The following is a 27,455-nucleotide window of genomic DNA, read 5'->3' as shown; positions in this document are numbered from 1 at the left end:
GTTCAGCAAAATGGTAGAAATAGTAATTGCTTTCCATCATAAGACCCGTGCTTCTATCTATTTTTTTTTTTTAGAACTCAAGGATCAGGATGGAGGAGGCAGAAGATCACATAGCAGTTGTTGGCATAGGATGCAATTTCCCTGGAGGTGAGTATTATAAACCATGGTTTACAATTTAAAGGGATATTCCCAAAAAATCATTGATAATTTACTGCTGGGGTGGGGAACTACTGACTCACGGGCTGTTTATGGCCTGCAATTTCATTTCCTCCTGCCCCGGCCCCATTTTGCAAGCCGCCATTTAATTCATCCTTAAAGTGAGCGCAGCAGTGCATGCAATGAAGAATGCCAGCGTCAGGAAGTTCTTTGCGAGTGGAGTTAGTGCGCTCTGCCAGTGTATATATACACACACACACTGCTAAAAAAAATAAAGGGAACACTTAAACAACAGAATATAACTCCGGGTAAATCAAACTTCTGTGAAATCAAACTGTCCACTTAGGAAGCAACACTGATTGACAATCAATTTCACATGCTGTTGTGCAAATGGAATAGACAATAGATGGAAATTATTGGCAATTATCAAGACACACTCAATAAAGGAGTGGTTCAGCAGGTGGGGACCACAGACCACATCTCAGTACCAATGCTTTCTGGCTGATGTTTTGGTGACTTTTGAATGTTGGTTGTGCTTTCACACTCGTGGTAGCATGAGACAGACTCTACAACCCACAGAAGTTGCTCAGGTAGTGCAGCTCATCCAGGATGGCACATCAATGTGAGCTGTGGCAAGAAGGTTTGCTGTGTCTGTCAGCGTAGTGTCCAGAGGCTGGAGGAGCTACCAGGAGACAGACAAGTACACCAGGAGACGTGGAGAGGGCCGTAGGAGGGCAACAACCCAGCAGCAGGACCGCTACTTCCGTCTTTGTGCAAGGAGCAACAGGAGGAGCACTGCCAGAGCCCTGCAAAATGACCTCCAGCAGGCCACAAATGTGCATGTGTCTGTGCAAACGGTTAGAAACCGACTCCATGAGGACGGTATAAGGGCCCGACGTCCACAGATGGGGGTTGTGCTCACAGCCCAACACTGTGCAGAACGCTTGGCATTTGCCACAAAACACCAGGATTGGCAAAGTCACCACTGGCACCCTATGCTCTTCACAGATGAAAGCAGGTTCACACTGAGTACATGTGACAGACGTGACAGAGTCTGGAGGCGCCGTGGAGAGTGATCTGCTGCCTGCAACATCCTTCAGTATGACCAGTTTGGCAATGGATCAGTAATGGTGTAGGGTGGCATTTCTTTGGAAGGTCGCACAGCCCTCCATGTGCTCACCAGAGGTAGCCTGTGTTAGAACCTTGCTGTTAGGTTTTTTTTCCTTTGCTGGTCACATGACCTTGTTGGCCTATTTAATCCTGCTCCGCCCTTCTGGCTTTGCTGGACTTCATTGTATATCTACTTTCTAGCTAGCCTGTGCTCTGTATCTAGCTCTGTTAGTTTGCTTGGTCTACGGACCTCTATGTTCTATCTATTTTGTTTGTTCGTCTGTCTGCTACTATTTCTGTTAGGAGGTGTCCCATATTCCTCCCAGTCCTTAGTACTTGTAGGGATTCCCTCCCCACATCTATAGGTCTCCGTACAGACTAGATTAGGACTTTAGCAGGTCTGATCGCAGGATCAGGTTCCCTGTTACATCGTAGGGATTCAGCTGAGTCCTATAGTAGGGACAGATCTCCTCTCTTTCCTTAGCTTTGGTAGCAGAACATAACAGTAAGTCCAGCCTGCAAATTCTCTAAGGAAAGATTTTTTTTTTTTTTTTGTTCCATCATGGTGTCGGTTCAGGATTTGGCTAAACACCTGCAGGGACTCTCTCTGGAAGTGGCCGAGCTCCGTCTGCACGTGAGTAACTGTCCTGGAGCATATTTCTTGGAGCCTAAGGTATGTTTGCCGGATTTATTTTTTGGTGAACATCGAGAATTTTTTTCATTTAAAAATGCTTGCTTATTGTATTTTCGTTTGAGACCCAAGTCCTCTGGGGATGAATCCCAGCGCGTAGGGTTCATAATGTCACTTTTGCGCAAAGAGCCTCAGGAGTGGGCCTTTTCTTTGCAACCTAGTGATACATGCTTCAGATCAGTGGATAGTTTTTTTTCTGCTTTAGGATTATTATATGATGATCCTGACCGTGTGGCATCAGCTGAGACTGAGTTGAGACGTTTAAAACAAGGATCAGGTAATGTGGAAAAATATTTTACTCATTTTCGTGGTTGGTCCACTCAAACAGGGTGGAACGATTCTGCTCTGAAAAGTCTATTTCTTGCTGGGCTCAGTGAAAGGGTTAAAGACCTGCTAATTGCTTATCCTACACCTGAGGATTTGCAACAGGCTATGCAATTAGCTATACGGGTGGATAGAAGACTGCGTGCTAGGGTTAATGAGAGCAAATCCTCTGCTATGTCAGTTTCTGGTTATGATAATGTGTGTACTAACAGTGGTGAACCGATGGAGATTGGACCGGTGGCACCTCGCTCTCAAGAAAAAGACCGTCGTTTTTCGGAAGGCTTGTGTTTCTATTGCGGAAAATCTGGTCATTTGATTAAAGGCTGTGAGCTTCGTATGAAGAAAGAAAAAAAAATGGTCAGTCACGCCCGTATTGCCTGTTTAAATTCCAAGGGTATATTTTTAGCTGCTTCCACGATTGCTCAGGAAAAATTAATGGAATTTCGGGTGTTTGTTGATTGCGGGTCTACACTGAATGTAATTGATGGGGGATTTGTGGAAAAACTCAATTTAAAACCTGAACCTTTATCATCCCCCATTGCTGTGGTTTCTGTGGATGGCTCCCCTTTGAAGAATATTACTCTCAAGGTCAGTGAATTTCCTCTCACTATTAATGGTGTTCACCATGAGAAATTGGATTTGGTAGTGCTGAATAACTTGCCTTCTCCAGTAATATTGGGTTTGCCCTGGTTAAAATTTCACAATCCTGTACTGGATTGGTCTACCAGTGAAATTAAATCCTGGAGCCATAAATGTTATGACAAGTGTTGTAACGGGCGTATTGCAGCTTTGGATAGGGGAGAATTGCCTGTTCCTATTCAGGATTTTTGGAGAGTTTTTTCTGAGAAGGAATCGCAGGTTTTGCCTCCCCATAGAGACTATGATTGTTCTATTGAATTTGTCCCTGGAGCGATTCTTCCTAAAAGTCGTTTATTTAACCTTACTATTCCTGAGAGGAAGGCTTTGGAGGAATACATACAGACAAGTTTGGCCGCCGGTCACATTAGGCCCTCTAAGTCTCCTGTGGCGGTTGGATTTTTTTTTGTAAAAAAAAAGGACGGCGGTTTACGTCCTTGTCTGGATTTTCGTGAGATTAACAAAATTACGGTACGCAATCCTTACCCACTGCCATTGATTCCTGATCTGTTTAACCAGTTATTGGGGGCCAAGTGGTTCTCTAAAATTGACCTTAAGGGGGCATACAATCTGTTGCGCATGAAGGAGGGTGATGAATGGAAGACTGCTTTTAACACTCCTGTGGGTCATTTTGAGAATCTGGTTATGCCTTTTGGTCTTACTAATGCTCCTGCATTTTTTCAGAATCTGATTAATGACATCCTTAGACCTTTGATTGGTAAAAATGTGGTTGTGTATTTGGATGACATTTTGATTTATTCGCCAGATCTGGAGTCTCATTGGCGGAGCGTGCGTGAGGTATTACAGTTATTAATGGACAATTCGCTTTTTGCTAAGCTGGAGAAATGTGAGTTCGCTGTACAGAGAATTAGTTTTTTGGGCTACATTATCTCCAGCAAAGGTTTTGAGATGGATCCGGTTAAGGTTCAGGCTGTGCAGGAATGGCCTAGGCCTATTGGTTTGAAATCGATACAGAGGTTTTTGGGTTTCGCCAATTACTATAGAAAATTCATAAAAAATTTTTCTAGTATTGTCAAACCTCTGACTGATCTCACCAGGAAAGATGCTGATGCGGTTCAGTGGTCTTCTGAGGCCATTGAAGCTTTTGTGTATCTCAAGGAGAGGTTCACCTCTGCTCCCATCCTTATGCAGCCTGATGTTACTAGGCCGTTTTTGGTTGAGGTTGATGCTTCCTCTGTGGGGGTTGGCGCAGTATTGTCTCAGGATAACGGGGATGGATTACATCCCTGTGCCTTTTTTTCAAAAAAATTTTCGGAGACTGAATTGAATTACGATATTGGTAATCGGGAATTATTGGCTATTAAACTCGCATTTGAACACTGGCGCCACTTCTTGGAAGGTGCGGAATTTCCCGTTCAGGTTCTTACGGATCATAAAAATCTGATATATCTTGATGCTGCCAAGCGCCTGAATGCCCGTCAGGCTAGGTGGGCACTGTTTTTCTCGCGGTTTAATTTCTCCGTTACTTACATCCCTGGTACTAAGAATGTTAAGGCGGATGCCTTGTCTCGCAGTTTTTCTCCCATAGTCGGTGCTGAGAAAGAGGAAAACATTTTACAAGAAGGTGTTGTGATAGCTGCTTTAGACTCCGTTTTGGAAGATGAGATTCTTAAAGCTCAGGAGAATGCCCCATCTAACACTCCTCATGGGAGGTTGTTTGTGCCTGGGACCTTTAGGAGAGATTTGTTTGTTGAGTGTCACGAATCTCGGTTGGCAGGTCATCCCGGAATCTCTGAGACCAAGAGACTGGTGGGTCGCAGTTTTTGGTGGCCTGGATGGCAGAAGGAAGTCATTAAGTGGGTGCGCCAATGTACTATATGTGCTAGATCTAAGTCCTCACATACTCCTGCTGCGGGGTTACTTTGTCCTTTGGAGGTCCCCAGTGCTCCTTGGACACATTTGGCTATGGACTTTATAACTGACCTTCCCCCCTCTGAGGGTTTTACTGTCATCTGGGTGGTCGTGGACCGTTTTAGCAAGATGTGTCACTTGGTTCCCTTCGTCAAACTGCCCTGCGCTAAAACTCTCGCTAAGGCCTTTGTCAAGGAAATTGTCAGACTTCATGGCGTTCCTACTGACATTGTTTCTGATAGGGGTCCTCAGTTCGTGGCTCGTTTTTGGCGTGCCTTTTGTGACAGGTTGGGAATTCATTTGTCGTTTTCGTCCGGATATCATCCTGAATCTAATGGCCAGACAGAAAGGAAAAACCAGGATGTTGAGCAGTTCTTGCGTTGTTTTGTGGCAGACAATCAAGAGGGGTGGTCTGAGTTTCTGCCACTTGCCGAATTTGCTCTGAACAATCATACATCTTCTTCTGCTGGTTGTTCGCCTTTTTTTTGTTGTTCTGGGAGACATCCGTCGTTTGGGTCGTTCTCCAAGTTGGGATCTGCCGTGCCTGAGGAGGAGAATTTTTCCGGTGATTTGGAAAGAGTTTGGACGGATGTGCGTGGTAATCTTCAGGAGGCCAACAGAAAATCTAAAGACTACTTTGATAGGAAACGACAGGAAGTTTTGTTCGCTGTTGGTGACATGGTTTGGTTGTCCTCTAGGAATCTGCGGTTGAGGATTCCTTCTGAGAAATTGGGTCCCAAGTTTGTAGGGCCCTTTAAGGTGCTTCAGGTTGTCAATCAATCTGCTGTTAGGTTGGAGGTTCCTACCTCCTGGAGAATTAATCCGGTCTTTCATGTCTCTCTGTTAAAAAAAGCTGTTGTGTCGGATGGTGACGCCTCTGCCTCTGTTCCTCCGGTGGTGGAGGACGGGGAATATGAAATTTCTCGCATCCTTGACTCTAGACGGTATAGAGGTAGTTTGCAGTATCTTGTGGCCTGGAAAGGTTTCGGACCCGAGGATAACTCTTGGGTGAGGTCAGATGATGTTTCCGCGTCCAGACTTATCAGAGCGTTTCACAGGAGATTTCCTGATAAGCCTGGTCCTAGGGGATCCGGAGGATCCTCTTAGAAGGGGGGGTACTGTTAGAACCTTGCTGTTAGGTTTTTTTTCCTTTGCTGGTCACATGACCTTGTTGGCCTATTTAATCCTGCTCCGCCCTTCTGGCTTTGCTGGACTTCATTGTATATCTACTTTCTAGCTAGCCTGTGCTCTGTATCTAGCTCTGTTAGTTTGCTTGGTCTACGGACCTCTATGTTCTATCTATTTTGTTTGTTCGTCTGTCTGCTACTATTTCTGTTAGGAGGTGTCCCATATTCCTCCCAGTCCTTAGTACTTGTAGGGATTCCCTCCCCACATCTATAGGTCTCCGTACAGACTAGATTAGGACTTTAGCAGGTCTGATGGCAGGATCAGGTTCCCTGTTACATCGTAGGGATTCAGCTGAGTCCTATAGTAGGGACAGATCTCCTCTCTTTCCTTAGCTTTGGTAGCAGAACATAACAGCCTGACTGCCATTAGGTACCGAGATGAGGTCCTCAGACCCCTTGTGAGACCATATGCTGGTGCAGTTGGCCCTGGGTTCCTCCTAATGCAGGACAATGCCAGACCTCATGTGGCTGGAGGGTGTCAGCAGCTCCTGCAAGATGAAGGCATTGAAGCTATGGACTGGCCCGCCCGTTCCCCAGACCTGAATCCGATTGAGCACATCTGGGACATCATGTCTCCCTCCATCCACCAATGTCACGTTGCACCACAAACTGTCCAGGAGTTGGCGGATGCTTTAGTCCAGGTCTGGGAGATCCCACAGGAGACCATCCGCAACCTCATCAGGAGCATGCCCAGGCGTTGTAGGGAGGTCATACAGGCAAGTGGAGGCCACACACAATACTGAGCCTCATTTTGACTTGTTTTAAGTACATTACATCAAAGTTGGATCAGCCTGTAGTGTGTTTTTCCAATTTAATTTTGGGGGTGACTCCAAATCCAGGCCTCCATTGGTTAATAAATTTGATTTCCATTGATGATTTTTGTGTGATTTTGTTGTCAGCACATTCAACTTTGTACAGAACAAAGTATTCAATGAGAATATTTCATTCATTCAGATCTAGGATGTGTTATTTGAGTGTTCCCTTTATTTTTTGAGCAGTGTATATATATATATATATATATATATATATATATATATATCTATATACAGTGGGGGAATGAGTATCTGATCTTTTGCTGTTTTTGTAAGTTTGCCCACTGACAAAGACATGAACAGTCTGTAATTTTAAGGGTAGGTTAATTTTAACATCGAGAGATAGAATATCCAAAAAAAATCAAGAAAATCACATTGTATAAATTAGATATTTTTTTTTGCATTTTGCATTGACAAATAAGTATTTGATCCCCAACAAACCATTATGAGTTCTGGCTTCTACAGACCAGTTAGATGTTCCTAATCAACTCGTTACCTGCATTAAAGACAGCAGTCTTACATAGTCACCTGTATAAAAGACTCCAGTCCACAGACTCAATTAATCAGTCTAACCTCTACAACATGGGCAAGACCAAAGAGCTTTCTAAGGAAGTCAGGGACAAGATCATAGATCTGCACAAAGCTGGAATGGGCTACAAAACCATAAGAAAGATGCTGGCTTAGAAGGAGACAACTGTTAGTGCAATAGTAAGAAAATGAAAGAAATACAAAATGACTGTCAGTCGACATCGATCTGGGTTACCATGCAAAATCTCACCTCGTGGGGTATCCTTGATCATGAGAAAGGTGAGAGATCAGCCTAAAACTACACGAGGGGAAACTTATTAATGATCTCCAGGCAGCTGGGACCACAGTCACCAAGAAAACCATTGGTAACACATTACACCTTAAAAGTTTAAAATCCTGCAGTGCCCGCAAGGTCCCCCTGCTCAAGAAGGCACATGTGCAGGCCCATCTGAAGTTTGTCAATGAACACCTGGATGATTCTGTGAGTTATTAGGAGAAGGTGCTGTGGTCAGATGAGACAAAAATTGAGCTATGTGGCACTAACTCAACTCTCCATGTTTGAAGGAAGAAGAAGGATTAGAACAACTCTAAGAACATCGTCCCAACCGTGAATCATGGTGGGGGGAAACATTATACTTTGGGGGTGCTTTTCTGCAAAGGGGATATGATGACTGCACCGTACTGAAGGGAAGATGGATGGGGTCATGCATCGCAAGATTTTGGCCAGCAACCTCCTTCCCTCAGTAAAAGCATTGAAGATGGGTCGTGGCTGGGTCTTCCAGCAAGACAATGACCCAAAACATACAGCCAACACAACAAAGGAGTGGCTCAAAAAGAAGCACAGTAAGGTTATGGAGTGGCCTAACCAGTCTCCAGACCTTAATCCCATAGAAAACTTATGGAGGGAGTTGAGGCTCCAAGTTGCCAAGGGAGAGCCTCAAAATCTTAATGATTTAGAGATGATCTGCAAAGACGAATGGACCAAAATTCCTCCTGACATGTGTGCAACCCTCATCATCAACTACAAAAAACGTCTGACTGCTGTGCTTGCCAACAAGGGTTTTGCTACCAAGTATTAAGTGTTGTTTGCCACAGGGATCAAATACTTATTTCTCACTGCAAAATGCAAAAAAAGGATCTAATTTATACAATGTGATTTTCTTGATTTTTTGGGGGGGGATATTCTATCTCTCAATGTTAAAACTGACCTACCCTTAAAATTATAGACTGCTCATGTCTTTGTCAGTGGGCAAACTTACAAAAACAGCAGTGGATCAAATACTTATTCCCCCCACTGTATATACACGCAGCAGTCTAAGTGTCTCCTATGCGAAGTATATACACCAGTCCCAGTCTATCCAATGTGATCCTCACCACTACAGAAGCTGTCACCTCACCAACACCGGAACTGCTGCAAGCCCCCCCCAACCTACTGTCTCCTTCTCAATCATCCTGTAGAATATAAGCCCACAAGGGCAGAGCTCCTCTCCCCTCTGTACTAGTCTATAATTGTCAGTAGTTTGTTTACTGTATTTGATATCTGTATTTTGTATGAAACCCCTCCTCATGTACAGCATCATGAAATCAATGGTGCTATATAAATGAACAATAATAATATACACCATCACTAGTGTATCCTATGTGATATATATATATAGATATATATCTTTCTCTCTATACATAGAGAGAGAGAGATATAGACACATATACACACACAGCAGTCCAAGTGTCTCCTATGTGATATATATACATGAGTCGCAGTTTCTCTTGTGTGATATATATACACCAGTCCCAGTGTCCCCTAAATGAAGTGTATACACCACTCTCAGTGTCTCTCCCCATCTTTTGTAAGGAGAGGACAGCACTCTGTTCCCCACATATGAATACCCACCACTGTGGGATTCGCTTTTTCTATTTTTTGATACTAAGCACTTTCAAGCACTGAAGCACTTACTGCTCCATGAAATAGAGAGAGATATGGACCTCATGAGTTTCATTGCTCAGATCCCCCTAGCAAGTACACTCCCCTGGTGACATCTCTATACCGAGAAAAGAAACGCGTCGGGATGAATTTTTTATGTGAAACATGGTTTGAGGTCCATAATTGGGTGCTGCCCTTGTCAGGGCGCAATCACCTGCAAAGGTCATCTAACATCTGCTCCAGAGAATTAAGAAGAATCTTTCTTATATGGTAACCCTCTATGGACCAAATGGGTGACACTTTTTTGCACTTCTTTTTGCACTGTGACACTTTATTATTTGTCCTACTTGTCTGTGGTACTTTTTGCTAAGGCAATCTCACTGTAAGCAAGATTGTTTGCCATTTGTTGCCTGGACTAGGAGTGTCTATACTTTGTAATCTATACCTATAGGTCCATGATCTTTCCATGCTATAAAATGATTCTATCAAACACAGTAGTATGTGAGATTTTTTGGCAGGATAAGTTATAAAAAATTTTTATACAAATCATTTTGTGGTACATACAAATTATTGGTTAACTTTTATTATTTCTTATTTTAAGAAATATAAATATATTCTAAACATACATTAAAATTTATAATAGGAAAAATAATAAAAAAGCAAACAATGTTTCTTCTTTCTTTTAGTTTTTTTTGTCTTATAATTATCAACTATTGTGTGATAAAATTATTTTGATACAACTCTCTTCTATAATATTAAAAATGCTCATTTATCAGGAGAAGGAATTGAAAATTTTTGGAAAGTTATTTCTAATGGGAAAAATTGTACAACAGAGATACCAGAAGAAAGATTTGACCTGAAAAAATGGTATGATACGGATCAAACCAAACCAGGCAAAATATACACCAGTCGAGGAGCTTTTGTAAATGGGTAAGTACGCTGGGAGGAATTTTTTCAGCATCTTTAATGAATTTTGCGCCAACTCTGTTATTTTTATAATAGCGCTTAAGAAGAGGCAGGTCCTCGTCATTTCCCCTTTTTATGCCATATTTATGATTTGGAACTTTTTTAAAATGGTACACAAAAGTTGCAAACTCACTCCAGTATATGGGTGGGAGTTATGTAAAAAGTGGAGTAATATTTCTAGATAGAATTTTAATATCTGAACTTGTGCCAAATTTATTAAACATTATGTGACAATTTGAAAATGTGAAAATAAGCAGGGACAGACATATCACATGTGTAGTTGGTTCAACTACACAGGGGCCATGGGGAAGGAGATCCAGTCACACATCAGGTTTCTAAGATGCTATTGTGATTATACCACTTTCTCCCTGTGTACATTCTTCTTCTTCAAATCAGGACATTGGGGGAAAGGCTCCTGTGTCTCTCACTGTTTTAGTAGATGCTTTCATATATAGTTCAATATTATCTTTACGTGTGGTCGGTCTCAGAATTCAACTCCTTTTCATATTAGGCCAGTGATTTAGATGTGAATATTTTTTTTTTCTGTCTAAAGATCTAAATTGTATTCTCCGTCTTTACAGGCACACTGTACTGGTAAAGATAAATCTCTAATGTATATACCAGTACTCTAATTACCTGTAATAGAGTAAGATTTTCTACAATACTTCTTCATTACTTGTAAAATAATGAAAAACAAATTACAATAATCATACTTTTTAATACATTTTTTAAAATAAATGTCACAAATCAGTAAATAGCAAACATATTTGGTATCCCTGTAATTGTAAAAACACATACAATACAGTGAAAAGATTATGTTGATTGGTAAATAGGGGAAAAATGCAGACTTTTTTTCTCCATTACATCCATAAAAATAGTTTGTTTTTTTTCTTCATCTTTATTAGTATTAAAATATATAACTATAAATCCATAAAAAAAACATTTATTTTATTAATTTATATAGCGCCATTAATTCCACAGTGCTTTACAGACACTATCTGAACTGCCCCCATTGGGGCTCACAATCCAGATTCCCTATCAGTATGTCTTTAGTGTGTGGGATGAAACCGGAGAATCCGGAGGAAACCCACGCAAACCCGGGGAGAACATACAAACTCCTTGCAGATGTTGTCCTTGGTGAGATTTGAATCCAGGACCCCAGCGCTGCAAGGCTGCAGTGCTAACCACTGAGCCACCATGCTGCCTTATATCAATATAAATACCCCAACATCATTAATATCAAATTCATACTCACATTACAGCAATCCAATAACATATGTAATGTTTTTCCCAATGTCTCTTTACATGTTGAACATATATTCTATGAAATGTTACTATTCTATATGGAGTGCAAAAGCTCTATATAAAATAAATATTTGCATTAGTCTACGTCATGTAGTTGAGGAAAGACTTTATCCCATAGATTTTTTGTTACATCACCACCTTCTCTTTCTCATTTCATTCGAATATCCCTAAGAATATCACCATCTTTTTTTACTCGAAATTTCCTTATACAATTTAGACATAATACCTCTCATATTTCTCTGTTTCTCCAAAAATTCCATTACACCATTATCTCCCACTCACTTTTTTTGTATGGCCTTACTTAATTTTACATACCTGAAAAAAATTATATCTTGGCAACCCAAGATCCTGGGTCTCATTTATCAAAACTCTCAAACAGAAAAACAGGATTTTTTTATGGTAACAACCAACAATAGCACAACTTTAATTTGTGAAATCAAATAGGTTTGCCAAGAAATTGCTAAATAGTGAATACTGTAGTGCGGCGGTATTCACACATTGCGATTTAACAGGTAGTGACCCAAGAATGTCCAACTTAAAGTTTTTCTTATCCAAAAAACTCACACAATGAAGGCAGCTTTATCCTCTGGATCACAGCCGGGTTGTCCACAATAGTCCGTACAAACAAAACACCGTTGCTGTGGGCGATTGCACCGCCGTATCACGCTGAGGTGTGTCAGAAGCTTTGCCTTCCTGGGGCTCTGTGTTCACTTCACACAGGCCTCTATAGTACAGAGCCTCCTGCTCTGCAGCTTGCAAACCAAATACTGACACGCCCAGACCTTTGCTGCAGGTTTTTAAATGGAATCTGTGGCCATGAGCCACTTGTAAGACCCAGCTAGAGGGAATGAACTGCCCCACTGCCACCTGTAGTTCACTCCCAAAATAAAAGCCCATGCCGGGTTTTCTTAAATCCAACTTAGCCAAATAGCTTGACCAAGTTCAAACTTTACTTTTATTCTGCATTGCTACCACAGCTGTGTCAGTGATTGCAATGCACTCCAGAAGGTTCAATAAGCATATATGCACATCCTAGGAGACACATATCGTCCCTCGCATATGATCTCTCTCACTGCCTCACAATACATTATGAAAAAAAAATTTCAAATACACTTCAAATGTGAGGATAATCCCAAATTGAACATAAGGATCTATTCCTAAGAAGAGAGGCTTTCTTGCTAAAAAGTTTGTAATATCATAGGGCAATTTATTAAATTCGAAAAAACTACTCACAACTAATACATTTTAGGGGTTTTGCATTTTTCTTGATGATATTGGAATCATGTACTGTATCATGATGTATATCTAAGCTATAAAGAAGATTTTTGGAAATATAAAAAAGCTAAAAAATCCCTTTTTTATTTATTAAGGATTGATGAATTTGACAACAAAGTATTTGGTATGACTAAATCAGAGACTGAAAATATGGACCCACAACACAAGCTATTGCTTGAATGCACATACAGAGCTCTGGAAGATGCAGGCTATGCCTCCGAAACCATACATGGAAGTAACATTGGAGTCTTTATAGGTAAGAAAATTATTATAATAACATTTCCTAAAATATATAAATAAAAAAGTTTTCAAAGATAAGTAAGTTGCATAAACAACACTTTAGGGTACCATAAAGTTGGGCATCATTTGTCTAAACAGATGTTGTGATGAATCTGCACTTCACCGCCCGCCTAACGTCACTATTAGGTTAGACGGATCACGTGATAGGGATCCTCACTTTGCACCAACGTGACGTTCCGTACCCCTCGGGGACATGTAAGGTCAGATTGGTACAGTTTTACACAGACAGCCCCTGTCTTCACGGACTCAGGAAGGTACCAGGAGTGAGAAGAGGTGTCCCGCTCAGTCACTGATGTGGCACCACACTCACTCACACCCCTGACAGGTTGAGAGGCCCCTTTCACTAGCCCCAGTGAAACAGAACCTTATTAGCCCTGTAGAGCCACCACCAGTTCCTATTCGATATAAGCCCGGTCTGTTAACAGTAATTATATCGGGCCAGAAACCAGCTCCGGTAGTATGGGAAATTAAACCAAGCAACGGATGTGTGGTTTCGCGAATCAAGATAAAAGGGCAACCCAAGGTTAAATTATATTTTTAATTGCCTTAAGGGCACACTATATACACAAGGGTTATACATATATAATGGTCAGATATACTGTAAGGGGGAAGACCGGGGTGTAAGTACTTTCAGAACAAGGGACCTGAAACTTCCGGGGCCGTGCCTCAGGTTGCAGGGGAAAGACAGACTGCGAGCACAGGAGTAGTGTTGAGCCACCCCCGTAGTGTTCGAGTTCGGTTCGGTTCGTCGAACACCCGTGTGTTCGCCGAACTGTTCGTCGAACACCTTCGAACACCGTTAAAACCAATGGCAGGCAAACAAAAACACATAGAAACACATAGAAAACACCTTCAAAGGTGTCCAAAAGCTGACAAACTGCTCAGAAGACACAACTAACACATGGAAAAGTGACAAGTACATATAGTCATGAGAAAAGAAAAGAGGTGGAGGAGTAAAAGGAGGGGGAGACACAGATATAGGCATGTCATGCCCTTCTAAAATCCAAAAAGTGAGAAGCCGACACGTTCAGTCCGCTCCTGCCCGTGCCACCTCCGTGTCGCCGGGTTTGTGCCAGAGCCGCGGTGAACCCTGACGGCCAGCCCCCCTCTCCCAATACTGGTGCCTGTCCGCTGGTGGGTCGAGCGAGCCCCCCTGTGGTGGAGGCAGCTCTAAGCTTTTTAATTTAAATTGTCTCTCTAATTTGAATGAATACACTTTAAATCCATTTACAAGGATCTATTGGAGGGCAAGTCTCATGCTAGCAGCCGCGTAATTCCAGCTCCAGTAGCGTCCACTAAAGCTGCTGCAGTTAAAAAGCTTTTATAAGGATCGAGCTCGGCTGTCCACCGCAAGGCATCCTACTGCCAGTCCCAGCCCCTATGCCTTGGGGTGCCTCCTAATGCTCTTCACTGAGTATCCTGTGGTCCCGAAGCATTTCCTTTGAAAAAATTAAGTGTCCAAACTACAGGTGGTGTAGCTTGCTTAACAGCCAGGATAATCCGCTGACTAGCAGACACTGTTACTAGGCACAAAGTATTTCCTGGGCTAGATGCAGTTAAAAATTTGTAATTAGATACTCTCGTTGGATGCTGAGAAAGCATTCCATAGAGTCTCCTGGCACGCCATATATGATTCTCTTAAAAAGCTTGGGGTAGGGGTCTAGGGGACCCTTTTATAGCCAAAATCACGGCCCTGTATCGCAATACGTCACCTAGGCTGAAGATAAATGGAACTGTAGCACCCTGAGGGCTCTGTTGCTACAGAGGTATTGCACCTCACCCAGAGGTGTGATATCTCACTCTCAGGTAAGGATGGAGTGTGGATCAGGACCCGACACCTGCATGCATTACACCACATTGCCGTGGGGCAGGGCGACCAATATGCCCCTGAGATGGGCACGACAGTCCCTGTCCCTGGCTGGAGTGGGGGGAGGGAACACTGAGGAAGGGGAACCCTGTAGTGCAGGAGCAGGGAGGAAGCAGTTCCTGGGTGCATTGAGAAGGGAGTATAAAAGGTGGGCACCATCTTAGTTAAGTGCAGAGAAGTCTGAGAAGAAGTGGCAGGGAGCAGGGGCTCTGCATGAGCTCTGCTCCGGAGGCGGGCCTAGTAACAGAGGCCCAGGCCTGGAAGAGGGAGAAGGAAGGAAGAGGAGCGGAGAAGGCTCCAGGAACGAGGAACGAAGGGATCCCAGGGGTGCGGACGGGCGAGTCGCCACCGCACGCCCGAATCCACCTGCGTGGAGGGGTCAGGCCAAACGGGGAGACCGGTCCCCGAAACTAGTGGAGGCAGGAAACGACCCTCAGCTAGAAACCGGAGGCTGTGACATTTTATGTGGCGCAGCCCCTCGCTACACCCGCTAGGAGGGCAGCACATAGGGTCAGGGAAACTGGCGCCAAGTTTACCAAGAGGAGGCCCGAGGCAGCCGGACAGAAGGGTTGGTAAGAAAGGCCAGACAAAGGACACACAAAGGGGGTCCTGTGAAGCGCTCCAAAGTTATCTGGGAGTTGTCTGAGCCCCTCACCTGGTGAGCACAGTACGACGTGGGCAGCCGTTACCTGCAGACGTGGTCTGGATAATAAGAACTGTGAGTAAAGGCCCTGGACTGCATCACTGACTCCGTGTCGTTACTGCTGCTGCCCTGCACCATCACCCCCATCCTCCGCATACACTGCCCTGAGGCTATACTCCTCCCGTGGGGAGTTATGCTACGCTCTGCTGCACCCATAACACCAGCCTCAGCGGTCTGCCCTGCAGCGGCGGTTCACTCTGACCGCAATCCATGGGTGGCGTAGTCGGACATTTAAACATCAAAACCACATAAATAGTTCCGCCACTGGTTTGACCGCCCTGAGCCACGGAACCGGGTCGCCGCCACGAAGACTACAACCACCAGCATCCACCAAAAAGGGTCCGGCTCCGGGTGTCCCAAGGCCCAGGTGGTGCATCAGAACATTTTCATCACCTTTCACAATCACCAATGGGACAAGGCAGGGATGTCCTCTGTCCCCTCTCTTATACATCCTAGTGACGGAGCACCTGCTCTCATCAATTCGCCATAACCCCAATATTAGGTGGATTGAGGTGGGAGGCACCGAGTACAAGTGCTCTCTATTTGCTGATGATGTACTAGTATATATCACTCAATCACATATATCCATCCATGCTGTTATGGCTGAAATAGATCACTTTGTTACATGGTCAAATTTTAAAATCAATGCAGCGAAGTCTGAGGCCCTCGATGTCTCCCTCCCCAAATCCATATAGGATTCCATCCAGTCCAACTTTCCCTTTGCCTGGCCCTCACAGGGTATCAAATACTTAGGAATTCCTATTCATAGAGACCTCTCCCGTCTATGTTATCTTAATTTTGGGCCCTTTATTGAACAACTCCATACAGACCACGGTTGGCAAGTTAGAACTGTAAGATTCACTACGTGAACCACTGGTGTTTTGTGGAAAAGCACATGTACACTGTGTTCCAAATTATTATGCAAAAAGTGTTTAGGAGTGATAAGGGAAGAATTTGTTTGTTTGTCAGTTAAACTCATTGATGGTGATGTGTGTCAGGGCTCTTTATATCACTGTAAGCAATTGCAGACACCTGTGCTAATTAGTTTGGCACGTGTGTCCAATGAAAGGCAAGACTACTTAAGAAGGCTGTCTCACATTATTAAGCAGCCTACATTTTCTGCCAAAATGGGAAAGAAAAAGGATGTGTCGGCTGCTGAGAAGCAACAAATTGTGGAGTGTTTAGGTCAAGGCATGACTACAATCAACATTGTGCGATGATCAGGATGAAGTGTCTTGGCAATCAAGAAGTAAGTAGCTGATTCACAGTACACACGTGTGCGTGCTGATAAGGGCAAATTGATGACTCTTTCCTACAGGCAATTACGTCAGGTTAAAAGAGCAGCGGCAAAAAAGCCTTGTCATAGCAGCAGACAAGTTTTTGAAGCTGCTGGTGCCTCCAACGTCCCCCGAACAACAAGATGCAGGGTCCTTCAGAGGTTTGCAGCTGTGCATATGCCATCCTGTCGACCTCCTCTATCCACTTCACACAAGCAGAAACGGCTCCAGTGGGCCAAACATTACATGAAGACTGATTTCAAAACTGTTTTGTTCACGGATGAGTGCCGTGCAGCGCTCGATGGTCCAGATGGATGGAGTGGAGGATGGCTGGTTGATGGACACCCCACGCAAACACGGCTACAGCACCAACAAGGAGGAGGTGGAGTAATGTTTTGGGCTGGAATCATGGGGAGAGAGATTGTCGGCCCCTTTAGGATCCCTGAAGGCGCTAAAGATGAACTCCATAATGTATGTGGATTTTCTCAAACAGCACTTCCTGCCATGGTTCAAGAAGAAGAACCATGTATTTCACAGCAAGATCATTTTTTTGCATGATAATGCACCATCTCATGCTGCACATAAAACATCTGCATCTCTGGCTGATATGGGCATAAAAGGGGACAAACTTATGGTGTGACCCCCATGCTCCCCTGACCTCTACCCCATTCAGAACCTCTGGAGCATCATCAAAAGGAGTGTCTATGATGGCGGGAGGCAGTTCACATCTAAGCAACAGCTCTGGGAGGGTATTCTGTCCTCATGCAAAACAATTGAAGCAGAAACCATCCAAAACCTGACAAATTCAATGGACGAGAGAGTTCAGAAGCTCCTTTTGAACAAGTGAAAATGTAACATCACCTAGAATAAAGTTTTGAGTTGAAAACTGTTTGATTTCAGTTTCTAATAACCTGCTAATGCTTATAATTTCAAAAATGACCATTTTTTTGGTCTTTATTAAAATGAAAAGGTTGATCGAAAAGTTTGGGGGATCTAAGAGTGTAGCAACCCAGTAGTCATGATTACTTCGAATTCTGACAATATGAGGGTCATGTTGAAGGTAGTGCAGCAAGAAGGCACTAATGTGTCTTGCGCATCTCGGAGCCCCAAAATTATTTTCCGGGCTAGATGCAGCTAAAAATTATTATTAATTTTAAATCTGGTGGAGCTTAGTATTGATGGGCTAATAGGATCAGTGCTGCACACTGCTACAAAGCCCAAATTATTTTCCAGTCAAGATACAGATAAACATGATTAGTAATTTGAAAGCTTAAAACGGTTGGTAGGGTGATTCCGCAAAATTGATGTTACCAGCAGATACTGTGGTTCTGTTACGGTTTGAGTGCTGAACACTTGACGGTCCCACGGTTGGCAAGTTGGAACTGTGAGATTCACTACGTGCACCACTGGTATTTTGTGGAAAAGCACATGTAAGATTCTGCAACAGTCTCTGCTGATACTCCTGCATGTGTGCATCCCTTTCTATGGCAGGAATAATTTCTGCAAATTTACTTTTGTACCGGGGATCTAACAGTGTGGCAACCCAGTAGTCAGGATTATTTCTAATTCTCACAATTCGAGGGTCATGTTGCAGGTAGTGCAGCAAGAAGGCACTCATGTGTGTTGCGCATCCAGGAGCACCAAGTCCCTGTTGTGTTGGTGGCGAGGTAACAATCATGCTTCCTTCCTCTGTCCTCTCCCCCCAACCTCGCACAACAGAAATGTGATCAAGGTCTCCCTCATCTGATGAGTCTTCCATCAGTTCGTCCTCCACTTCTTCCTGGGCTCCTGCACCTTCCTCACTAGTTTGGCTGCTACCATGCGCCCTGGTAAAACCATCTCCCCCACCCTCACATGCCTGCCGCCTTGGTGCTGCCGACCGTCTGGACCTTGCAGATGTTAGCCCTTCCGCATACAACTCCTCCTCCTCTACTTCCTCCACCTCCTCTTGTGCCACCACCTGACTCCAAATTCTGTTTAACATGTGCTCCAGCATGTAAATCACCGGAATAGTCATGCTGATAATGGCATCATCCGCACTAAACATCTTCGTCGCCATTTCAAAACTGTGCAGAAGGGTGCATAGTTCCCTGATCTGAGACCACTCCTCCAGCGTGATTTGCCCCACCTCCGGATCTCGTTGGCCCAGGCTATACGTCAGAACGTATTGCACCAGGGCTTGTCGGTGCTGCCACAGTCGCTGCAACATGTGCAGAGTTGAATTCCACCGGGTAGGCACATCGCATTTTAGCCGGTGAAGTGGCAGGCCCAACAACTTCTGTAGAGATGTAAGTCGCTGAGCTGCGGGATGCGAACGGCGGAAGTGAGCACACAGCGACCGTGCCCTCTGCAGAAGGCCATCTAGTCTGGGATAGTGGGCTAAAAATTGCTGGACAACCAGGTTCAACACGTGAGCCACGTGTGTGACATTGCCCCGGCGAAGGGCCGCACCCAGGTTTGCAGCATTGTCGCACACGGCCTTCCCTGGTTTCAGGTCCAGTGGAGACAACCATTCATGAAATTGGTTCTCCAGAGCTGACCACAACTCCTCAGCTGTGTGACTCACATTTCCCAGACATTTCAAAGTAAAAACCGCCTGATGACGTTGAGCCCTACTGCCAGCATAGTAAGGAGGTGTGCAGGATCCTTTCTGTGCAGTTAGAAAGCTTGTGGCATGACCAGACAGGCTTTGGGTGCAGGTGGAAGACCGAGAGGAGGTTGAGGAGGCAGAAGCAGTGGAGGAACTTTGACATAAAGAGGATTGACGCACAACTCGTGGGGACGGCAAGACTTGGACAGCAGCCCCTTGTCCTGCTGTCACCATAGTTACCCAGTGCCCAGTCAGCGACATGTAACGCCGCTGTCCATGCCTACTCGTCCAAGTGTCTGTGGTGAAATGCACCCTGTCACACACAGAGTTTCTCAAAGAAGCGGTGATGTTGTGTGCGACATGCTGGTGGAGCGCAGGCACACCTTTCTTTGAGAAGTAGTGCCGACTGGGCATCTGGTACTGGGGCACTGCGACGGACATAAGGTCTCGAAAATCCTCTGTGTCCACCAGGCGGAAAGGCAGCATTTCTGTAGCCAAGAGCTTGCAGATGGTGAAATTCAACCTCTTAGCTTTCTCATGGCTAGGAGGAAATGGTCTTTTACTTGTCCACATCTGAGGGACCGAGGGCTGGCTATTGTGCTTAGACGGGGTTGATAAGGGTGTCCCCGGCAAACTGCCGGTCTGTGAGGAAGATGCAGGCGGACATGTTAGGTTGCCTTGATCCAAAGGTGGTGCTATCGATGTCGGACAGCGCTCAACACCAGCTGGTGTTACCACCTCCAAAGAAAATGATGACCTGCCAATCACGCTGGCTGTTGCGGGTAAAGAGGTGGCAGGTCTGCGCCCCAAAACAGGTGTGACTGCTGTCCCCCCAGTCACAGAGGATGAAGAGGCCGCGAATGCACAAGATATGGCAGACGGTAGTTGGCCCGGCCGGCTAGGCCGCATTGTAACACACTGAGCTTCCCACTGCAACTTATGCTTCATGTCCATGTGCCGGTTCATGCATGAAGTACTCAAACTATGTATTTTTTGGCCTCTACTTAGCTTTTGCTGACAAATGTTACAGATAACACGAGTTGGGTCATCTTTATCGATCTGAAAAAATGCCCAGGCTATGCAAGGCTTAGCACCCATGCGACCTGAAGAGCCACCACGACTTGTGGTGAGAGGCAGAGTTGTGTTTGAGGATGCAGTTGTTGACGTGCTTCCAGTACTACGTCTCTGTCCAGGAAGGCGCAACCAGACCTCGTCGTCACTAGCATCTTCCTCCACCTCCTCTGCTGACCTCATCTCTTGGCTGACTGTGGGTTGACAGTAAGTGGGATCTCCAACCTCATCATCATCACCCTGTGCGTTATCACACCCGTCGTCCTCAGAGCCAACCTGTTCCTGCCCTGACAAAAAACTAAAGTTGTCGCTCCAATCAGGTATTTGAGTCTCATCATCGTCTTCCTCATTGTCTCCACCAACAGGAGTTACAGTTTGGGAATGAGGGTCTACATTATGGTCAGAACCTTCTGCGTCTGGTCCTGGATCCGATTCATAAAGATTCTGGGCATCAGTGCAGATCATTTCCTCGTCTGGATTCACAGAAGCGCTGGAGTCGACCTCTGATTCCCAGGCTATAGTATGAGTAAACAGCTCTGCAGACTCAACCATCTGTTCTACCTCATACTCAGACGGGCAGCTGGAGATTTGGGAGCTGTGAGGAAGCAAGTGCGATTGGGGTGACACCTTTGAGGACTGGAGTATTTGTGATGTTGAAGTTGATGTGGAGGAGAGCCCACTTAAAGGAGCACTTGATATCCGTTGAAGCACCTGCTGTTTTTGTGCCTCATCTGGAATTTGTAGCGATTGGCGTGGCCGTAAGAAAGGGATCTTATCACATTGTCCGCTAAAAGAAGTAGACATTTTAGTTTGGCTGGAAGATGGTCTTTCTTCTGCAGATGTTACTGTTGCTTTAACACCTACCCCACGGACACAACCTTTTTTCCCCTTCCCAACACGCCTATTCCCCTTTCCACCAGCAGCAGGCCTTTTTCCACTCATTTTGGTGGTTAACTAATTCACAACTCTGGAGTTGTTTGCACAAAAAAACAATGGATGGGAACCGAGCAGAGCTGAGTGGCCAAACTGTGGTATTAGGCCAAAACTATTGGCTGGGTTAGATGCAGAAAAAAATTATATTCAATTTGCAACCTGATGGAGGTCCGTATAGATGGACTAATAGAGAAAGTCCCACACACAGCTAGAAGCCCAAATATTTTTTCAGAGGTAGATGCAGAAAAAAAATATATTCAGTTTGCAACCTGATGGAGGTCAGTATAGATGGACTAATAGAGAAAGTCCCACACACTGCTAGAAGGCCAAATATTTTTTCAGAGGTAGATGCAGAAAAAAATTATATTCAGTTTGCAACCTGATGGAGGTCAGTATAGATGGACTAATAGAACAAGTCCCACACACAGCTAGAAGCCCAAATATTTTTTCAGAGGTAGATGCAGATAAAAATTATTTTTAATTTGCAACCTGATGGAGGTCAGTATAGATGGACTAATAGAGAAAGTCCCACACACTGCTAGAAGGCCAAATATTTTTTCAGAGCTAGATGCAGACAAAAAATTATTTTCAGTTTGCAACCTGATGGAGGTCAGTATAGATAGACTAATAGAACAAGTCCCACACACAGCTAGAAGCCCAAATATTTTTTCAGAGGTAGATGCAGAAAAAAATTGTATTCAGTTTGCAACCTGATGGAGGTCTGTATAGATGGATTAATAGAACAAGTCCCACACACAGCTAGAAGCCCAATATTTTTTCAGAGGTAGATGCAGAAAAAAAATATATTCAGTTTGCAACCTGATGGAGGTCAGTATAGATGGACTAATAGAACAAGTCCCACACACAGCTAGAAGGCCAAATATTTTTTCAGAGGTAGATGCAGACAAAAAATTATTTTCAGTTTGCAACCTGATGGAGGTCAGTATAGATGGACTAATAGAGAAAGTCCCACACACTGCTAGAAGGCCAAATATTTTTTCAGAGCTAGATGCAGACAAAAAATTATTTTTAATTTGCAACCTGATGGAGGTCAGTATAGATGGACTAATAGAGAAAGTCCCACACACTGCTAGAAGGCCAAATATTTTTTCAGAGCTGGATGCAGATAAAAATTATTTTTAATTTGCAACCTGATGGAGGTCAGTATAGATGGACTAATAGAGAAAGTCCCACACACTGCTAGAAGGCCAAATATTTTTTCAGAGCTAGATGAAGAAAAAAATTATATTCAGTTTGCAACCTGATGGAGGTCAGTATAGATGGACTAATAGAACAAGTCCCACACACAGCTAGAAGCCCAAATATTTTTTCAGAGGTAGATGCAGATAAAAATTACTTTTAATTTTCAACCTGATGGAGGTCAGTATAGATGGACTAATAGAGAAAGTCCCACACACTGCTAGAAGGCCAAATATTTTTTCAGAGCTAGATGCAGACAAAAAATTATTTTCAGTTTGCAACCTGATGGAGGTCAGTATAGATGGACTAATAGAACAAGTCCCACACACAGCTAGAAGCCCAAATATTTTTTCAGAGTTAGATGCAGAAAAAAATTATATTCAGTTTGCAACCTGATGGAGGTCTGTATAGATGGATTAATAGAACAAGTCCCACACACAGCTAGAAGCCCAATATTTTTTCAGAGGTAGATGCAGAAAAAAAATATATTCAGTTTGCAACCTGATGGAGGTCAGTATAGATGGACTAATAGAGAAAGTCCCACACACAGCTAGAAGCCCAAATATTTTTTCAGAGCTAGATGCAGAAAAAAATTATATTCAGTTTGCAACCTGATGGAGGTCAGTATAGATGGACTAATAGAACAAGTCCCACACACAGCTAGAAGCCCAAATATTTTTTCAGAGGTAGATGCAGAAAAAAATTATATTCAGTTTGCAACCTGATGGAGGTCTGTATAGATGGATTAATAGAACAAGTCCCACACACAGCTAGAAGCCCAATATTTTTTCAGAGGTAGATGCAGAAAAAATATATATTCAGTTTGCAACCTGATGGAGGTCAGTATAGATGGACTAATAGAGAAAGTCCCACACACTGCTAGAAGGCCAAATATTTTTTCAGAGCTGGATGCAGATAAAAATTATTTTTAATTTGCAACCTGATGGAGGTCAGTATAGATGGACTAATAGAGAAAGTCCCACACACTGCTAGAAGGCCAAATATTTTTTCAGAGCTAGATGCAGAAAAAAATTATATTCAGTTTGCAACCTGATGGAGGTCAGTATAGATGGACTAATAGAACAAGTCCCACACACAGCTAGAAGCCCAAATATTTTTTCAGAGGTAGATGCAGAAAAAAATTATATTCAGTTTGCAACCTGATGGAGGTCTGTATAGATGGATTAATAGAACAAGTCCTACACACAGCTAGAAGCCCAATATTTTTTCAGAGGTAGATGCAGAAAAAAAATATATTCAGTTTGCAACCTGATGGAGGTCAGTATAGATGGACTAATAGAGAAAGTCCCACACACTGCTAGAAGGCCAAATATTTTTTCAGAGCTAGATGCAGAAAAAAATTATATTCAGTTTGCAACCTGATGGAGGTCAGTATAGATGGACTAATAGAACAAGTCCCACACACTGCTAGAAGCCCAAATATTTTTTCAGAGCTAGATGCAGAAAAAAATTATATTCAATTTGCAACCTGATGGAGGTCAGTATAGATGGACTAATAGAATGATGCTATGCCCAAAAGATTTTACTTCACTAGATGCAGTAAAAAAATTGGTATTCTATACACAGGTGGTATATCTTGCAACACAGATAGGCTACTCCACTGACTAACACACTCTGCAATAGGCCAAAAAGGATTAGCTTTGCTAGATTCAGCCAAATGCTGTGAAAAAAACTTGCACAGCACTGGCACAGACCTGCCTGGCAAAAACTGATAGGAACTGATGTAACCTAGTCCTGAAAAGGACTGCAATTACAATTAGTCTTTACTCCCACAATCTATCTATTTAAGAGCACAGACCTGCCTGATAAAAGTCGTAGGAAATGCTGTAACCTAGTCCTTAAAAGGACTGCAATCACAACTATTCCCTACTCCCAAGCTATCTGTAGATTTGTGCGAAAATTGGCTTGAAATTAACAAGGTATAGCGCACACAGCAACAGCGGTGCCGTCTAACATGCAGCTGCAGCAGTGAGAAAATGGTGGCGACGGGTAAAATGGCTTGGTCTTATAGGGCAAGGACATGTGACATACACTGCCAATGACACATGCCCTTGCTTGTGTGAAAAAAGCACTTCGCTCCGTGTGTGCGCTGCTGATAGGCTGACAGATTGCACCTCCCCACTGTAAATGCGGGAAAGAGAAAAAAAAATGGAGATCTTCATTATTCCTGCAGAGATCCATCCCCTGCCCCTCCCCCCACCCCGCTGTACACTCAAACTGCGTATTAACATTAATTTTCATCATTACTGAGAAAAAATCCAGTTATGATTTTGGTGCACGAACAGTTATCGAACATAACCTCGAACAGCCGAATTTTTCTCAAATCGTTCGTGTTCGCCGAACGGCTCGAACACCGCCCAAAACAGCTCGAATTTGAGATTGGCGAACAGTTCGAGTAGAACAACGCTCATCTCTACACAGGAGTTAGGTGACCGGGAAGCTGGGGGCGTGTCCAGAGCCAGAGCTCAGGAGTCAGGTGACTGGGGAGCTGGGGGCGTGTCTAGGAAGAGGGAGAAAAAGGAGTTTTTTTGCACGGGAAAGCAGAGAGTGTTCAGTTGGGGTCAAACCCCACTAGAGGGAGAAGAGACGCAGGGTCCGTGGAGCCGAGCAAGTGAGGTGCAGTGTTATGGACTAGGGGCTCAGTGGGTCAAACCGGAGATCACCCGCTGCCACCAGAAGATGTGGAGCTGAGCAAGTGAGGTGCAGTGTTATGGACTAGGGGCTCAGCGGGTCAAACCAGAGACTGTCCGCTGCCGCCAGAAGATGGAGCATTGTTTAGGCGGGGAAGCCAGAAGAAAACAACACCGGCATCAGCCAGCAACTGCCTTGTGGGGAGCAAGAGTCAGCTAAGTGTAAAACTGCCGATTACAACCATGTCAACTCTGCTGCATCCAGCCAAACTGTGGATTGTCAGTTATAGTCTGTTACCTGCTACTCCCCTTGTTGTCCCCAAATTTCCCCTGTTACTCCCTGTGTGGAGATTGACCCTGTTACAATAAATCCCCCCTGTTTATTAACCCTGTACTGGCTGCTCTGTGTTTCTGTGTCACTGCATCTAAAGTACCTGTGTCACAATACAAATACAATAGTAGTAGGACAAAAGATATAAGCAGATGAATCAGGTCAACTGGTGACATCTGACCATGTGTTCGCTGGGTCTCATGGGGGCCTGAGCTTCCAGCGTGTTCCTAGGTCCTTCACATAACGTTACTCAGCGTAAGCCCCCCTGTTCGAAGTGAACCACATGCATCAGAGAGTGATCCTCCCAGGTGGAACTGAAGATGGCAATGTCATCCAGGTATGCGGCCACGTACCCTTGAAGTCCCTTGAGTAGCGTGTTAACCATCCGCTGAAAAGTAGCAGGGGCATTCTTCATGCCAAATGACATCATAGTGGACTCGTACAGTCTGAATGGGGTGACAAAGGTAGAGAGTTCCCATGCCTTGCTGGTCAGGGGAATCTGCCAATATCACCAGCTCAGATCCATGATAGTCAGGTTCTTGTGTGACATGCAGAAGTAGTGCTGTGCTGTAAAGAATGCTGTGTTCATTAATGTGCCTTTGCATTAGATCTGTGCTGTCCTGTACTACTGGGAAGACTGTGAACTGCTGTGCTGCTAAGGAAACTGTATTGTTTGTCACTGGAGCCTGTTGCTCGTATGACTTAACTTGCACTGGCTGCGCGGCTTCTTTTTAAATGCTACTGTTCTACCATTGGTGACCCGTACAGAGAATCCTGAGTGGGAATTAGCGTGTAGAGGGAGAAGAGGAAAAGTGTCTGGAAAAACACAGCAGCACAGCACCTCAACTCAACTCTGCAACACCAGTTAAAGGGGACCAGCCCTAAAGAAAAACTCACTAGCAGCAATGGATGTGGAAATACAAATAGACAGAATTAGTGAGCTGCTTCTTCAGTTAACCTGTGAAGAATTGAGAATAGTGGCAAAACATATAAAGATGTCAGTAGAACAGATTTCCAAAGCACACAACCGCAGGCAACTGTTAGCAGCAATTAATGCAAAAATGGATGAGCTGGGGGATAAAGAAGCTGAAGACATCATGGGGACATTCCTCCAGGAACTAACACAGTTTCTAACCAGATTGAAGTTGGAGGATGGAGGGGCAGCACCAATTACCAAAAGCAGGAATCTCAGTCCACAGACTGAACTACAGGAACTGAAAGAACAATTCAAAGCCCTAACAACAGTCCTGCAGGAATAGACCAAAATCTCTGAACGGGTGATAGACTCAGACAGGGCCTTTAACCTGTTTGGTTAGATAAATCAGGAAGACAGTCCTCTCTAACACCACAAATCACCATAACGAAAGAATTCAAGATCCTGGGACAGATTGGAGAGACTGTCTTATATGAACTTGTTGCACCAGATCGATGCAGGCTTACAGAAAGCCTACCAGCCAGATGAGATCGTTGAGGGGGTGGTGAAAGCGATCAGCCCAGGACTGAACCTCCGTAGTATGCTAGAAATGAAAAGTCAATTGACCTTGCAACAGCTGAAGATGATTTTAAAAGGGCACTAGAAAGAGAGTGCTTTAGAATTGTTCCACCGACTCAGTAACCTCTCACAGAAAAAAAATGAATCCCCCCAAAATTTCTTGTTCAGAGCAATTGAACTGAAGGATAGACTGTTGTTTGTATCCAGAGATGTAGAAGCGGAAGAGAAGTTTGATGCTGGACTAGTCCAGAAGAAAT

The 27,455-nt window shown here is 44.0% G+C and overlaps 1 protein-coding gene across 8 annotated transcripts in view; it reads left to right on the top strand.

The window, feature by feature from the left end:
- Positions 1–27,455, top strand: part of LOC141225084 (mycolipanoate synthase-like) — a 115,620-nt gene that overhangs the window by 5,530 nt on the left and 82,635 nt on the right. For 3 of the 8 annotated variants that reach the window (XM_073666998.1, XM_073666999.1, XM_073666997.1), the window contains exons 2-4: positions 75–147; positions 10,014–10,167; positions 12,879–13,039. In XM_073666998.1, coding sequence (XP_073523099.1) covers positions 90–147; positions 10,014–10,167; positions 12,879–13,039 — 373 coding nt within the window. In that variant the 5' untranslated portion in view covers positions 75–89. Of the gene's footprint in view, positions 1–74; positions 148–1,843; positions 1,940–10,013; positions 10,168–12,878; positions 13,040–27,455 lie in introns of all 8 variants that reach the window. The other 5 variants (XM_073667002.1, XM_073667004.1, XM_073667001.1 and 2 more) reach the window with 3 other exon arrangements.

Source organism: Phyllobates terribilis, unplaced genomic scaffold (genome assembly GCF_046119375.1).
Source record: "Phyllobates terribilis strain yellow unplaced genomic scaffold, ASM4611937v1 Scaffold_402__1_contigs__length_1722832, whole genome shotgun sequence".
Lineage (NCBI taxonomy): Eukaryota > Metazoa > Chordata > Amphibia > Anura > Dendrobatidae > Phyllobates > Phyllobates terribilis.
Note: the sequence above shows the minus strand (reverse complement) of the source record. Positions and strands in the feature narration are given on the sequence as shown.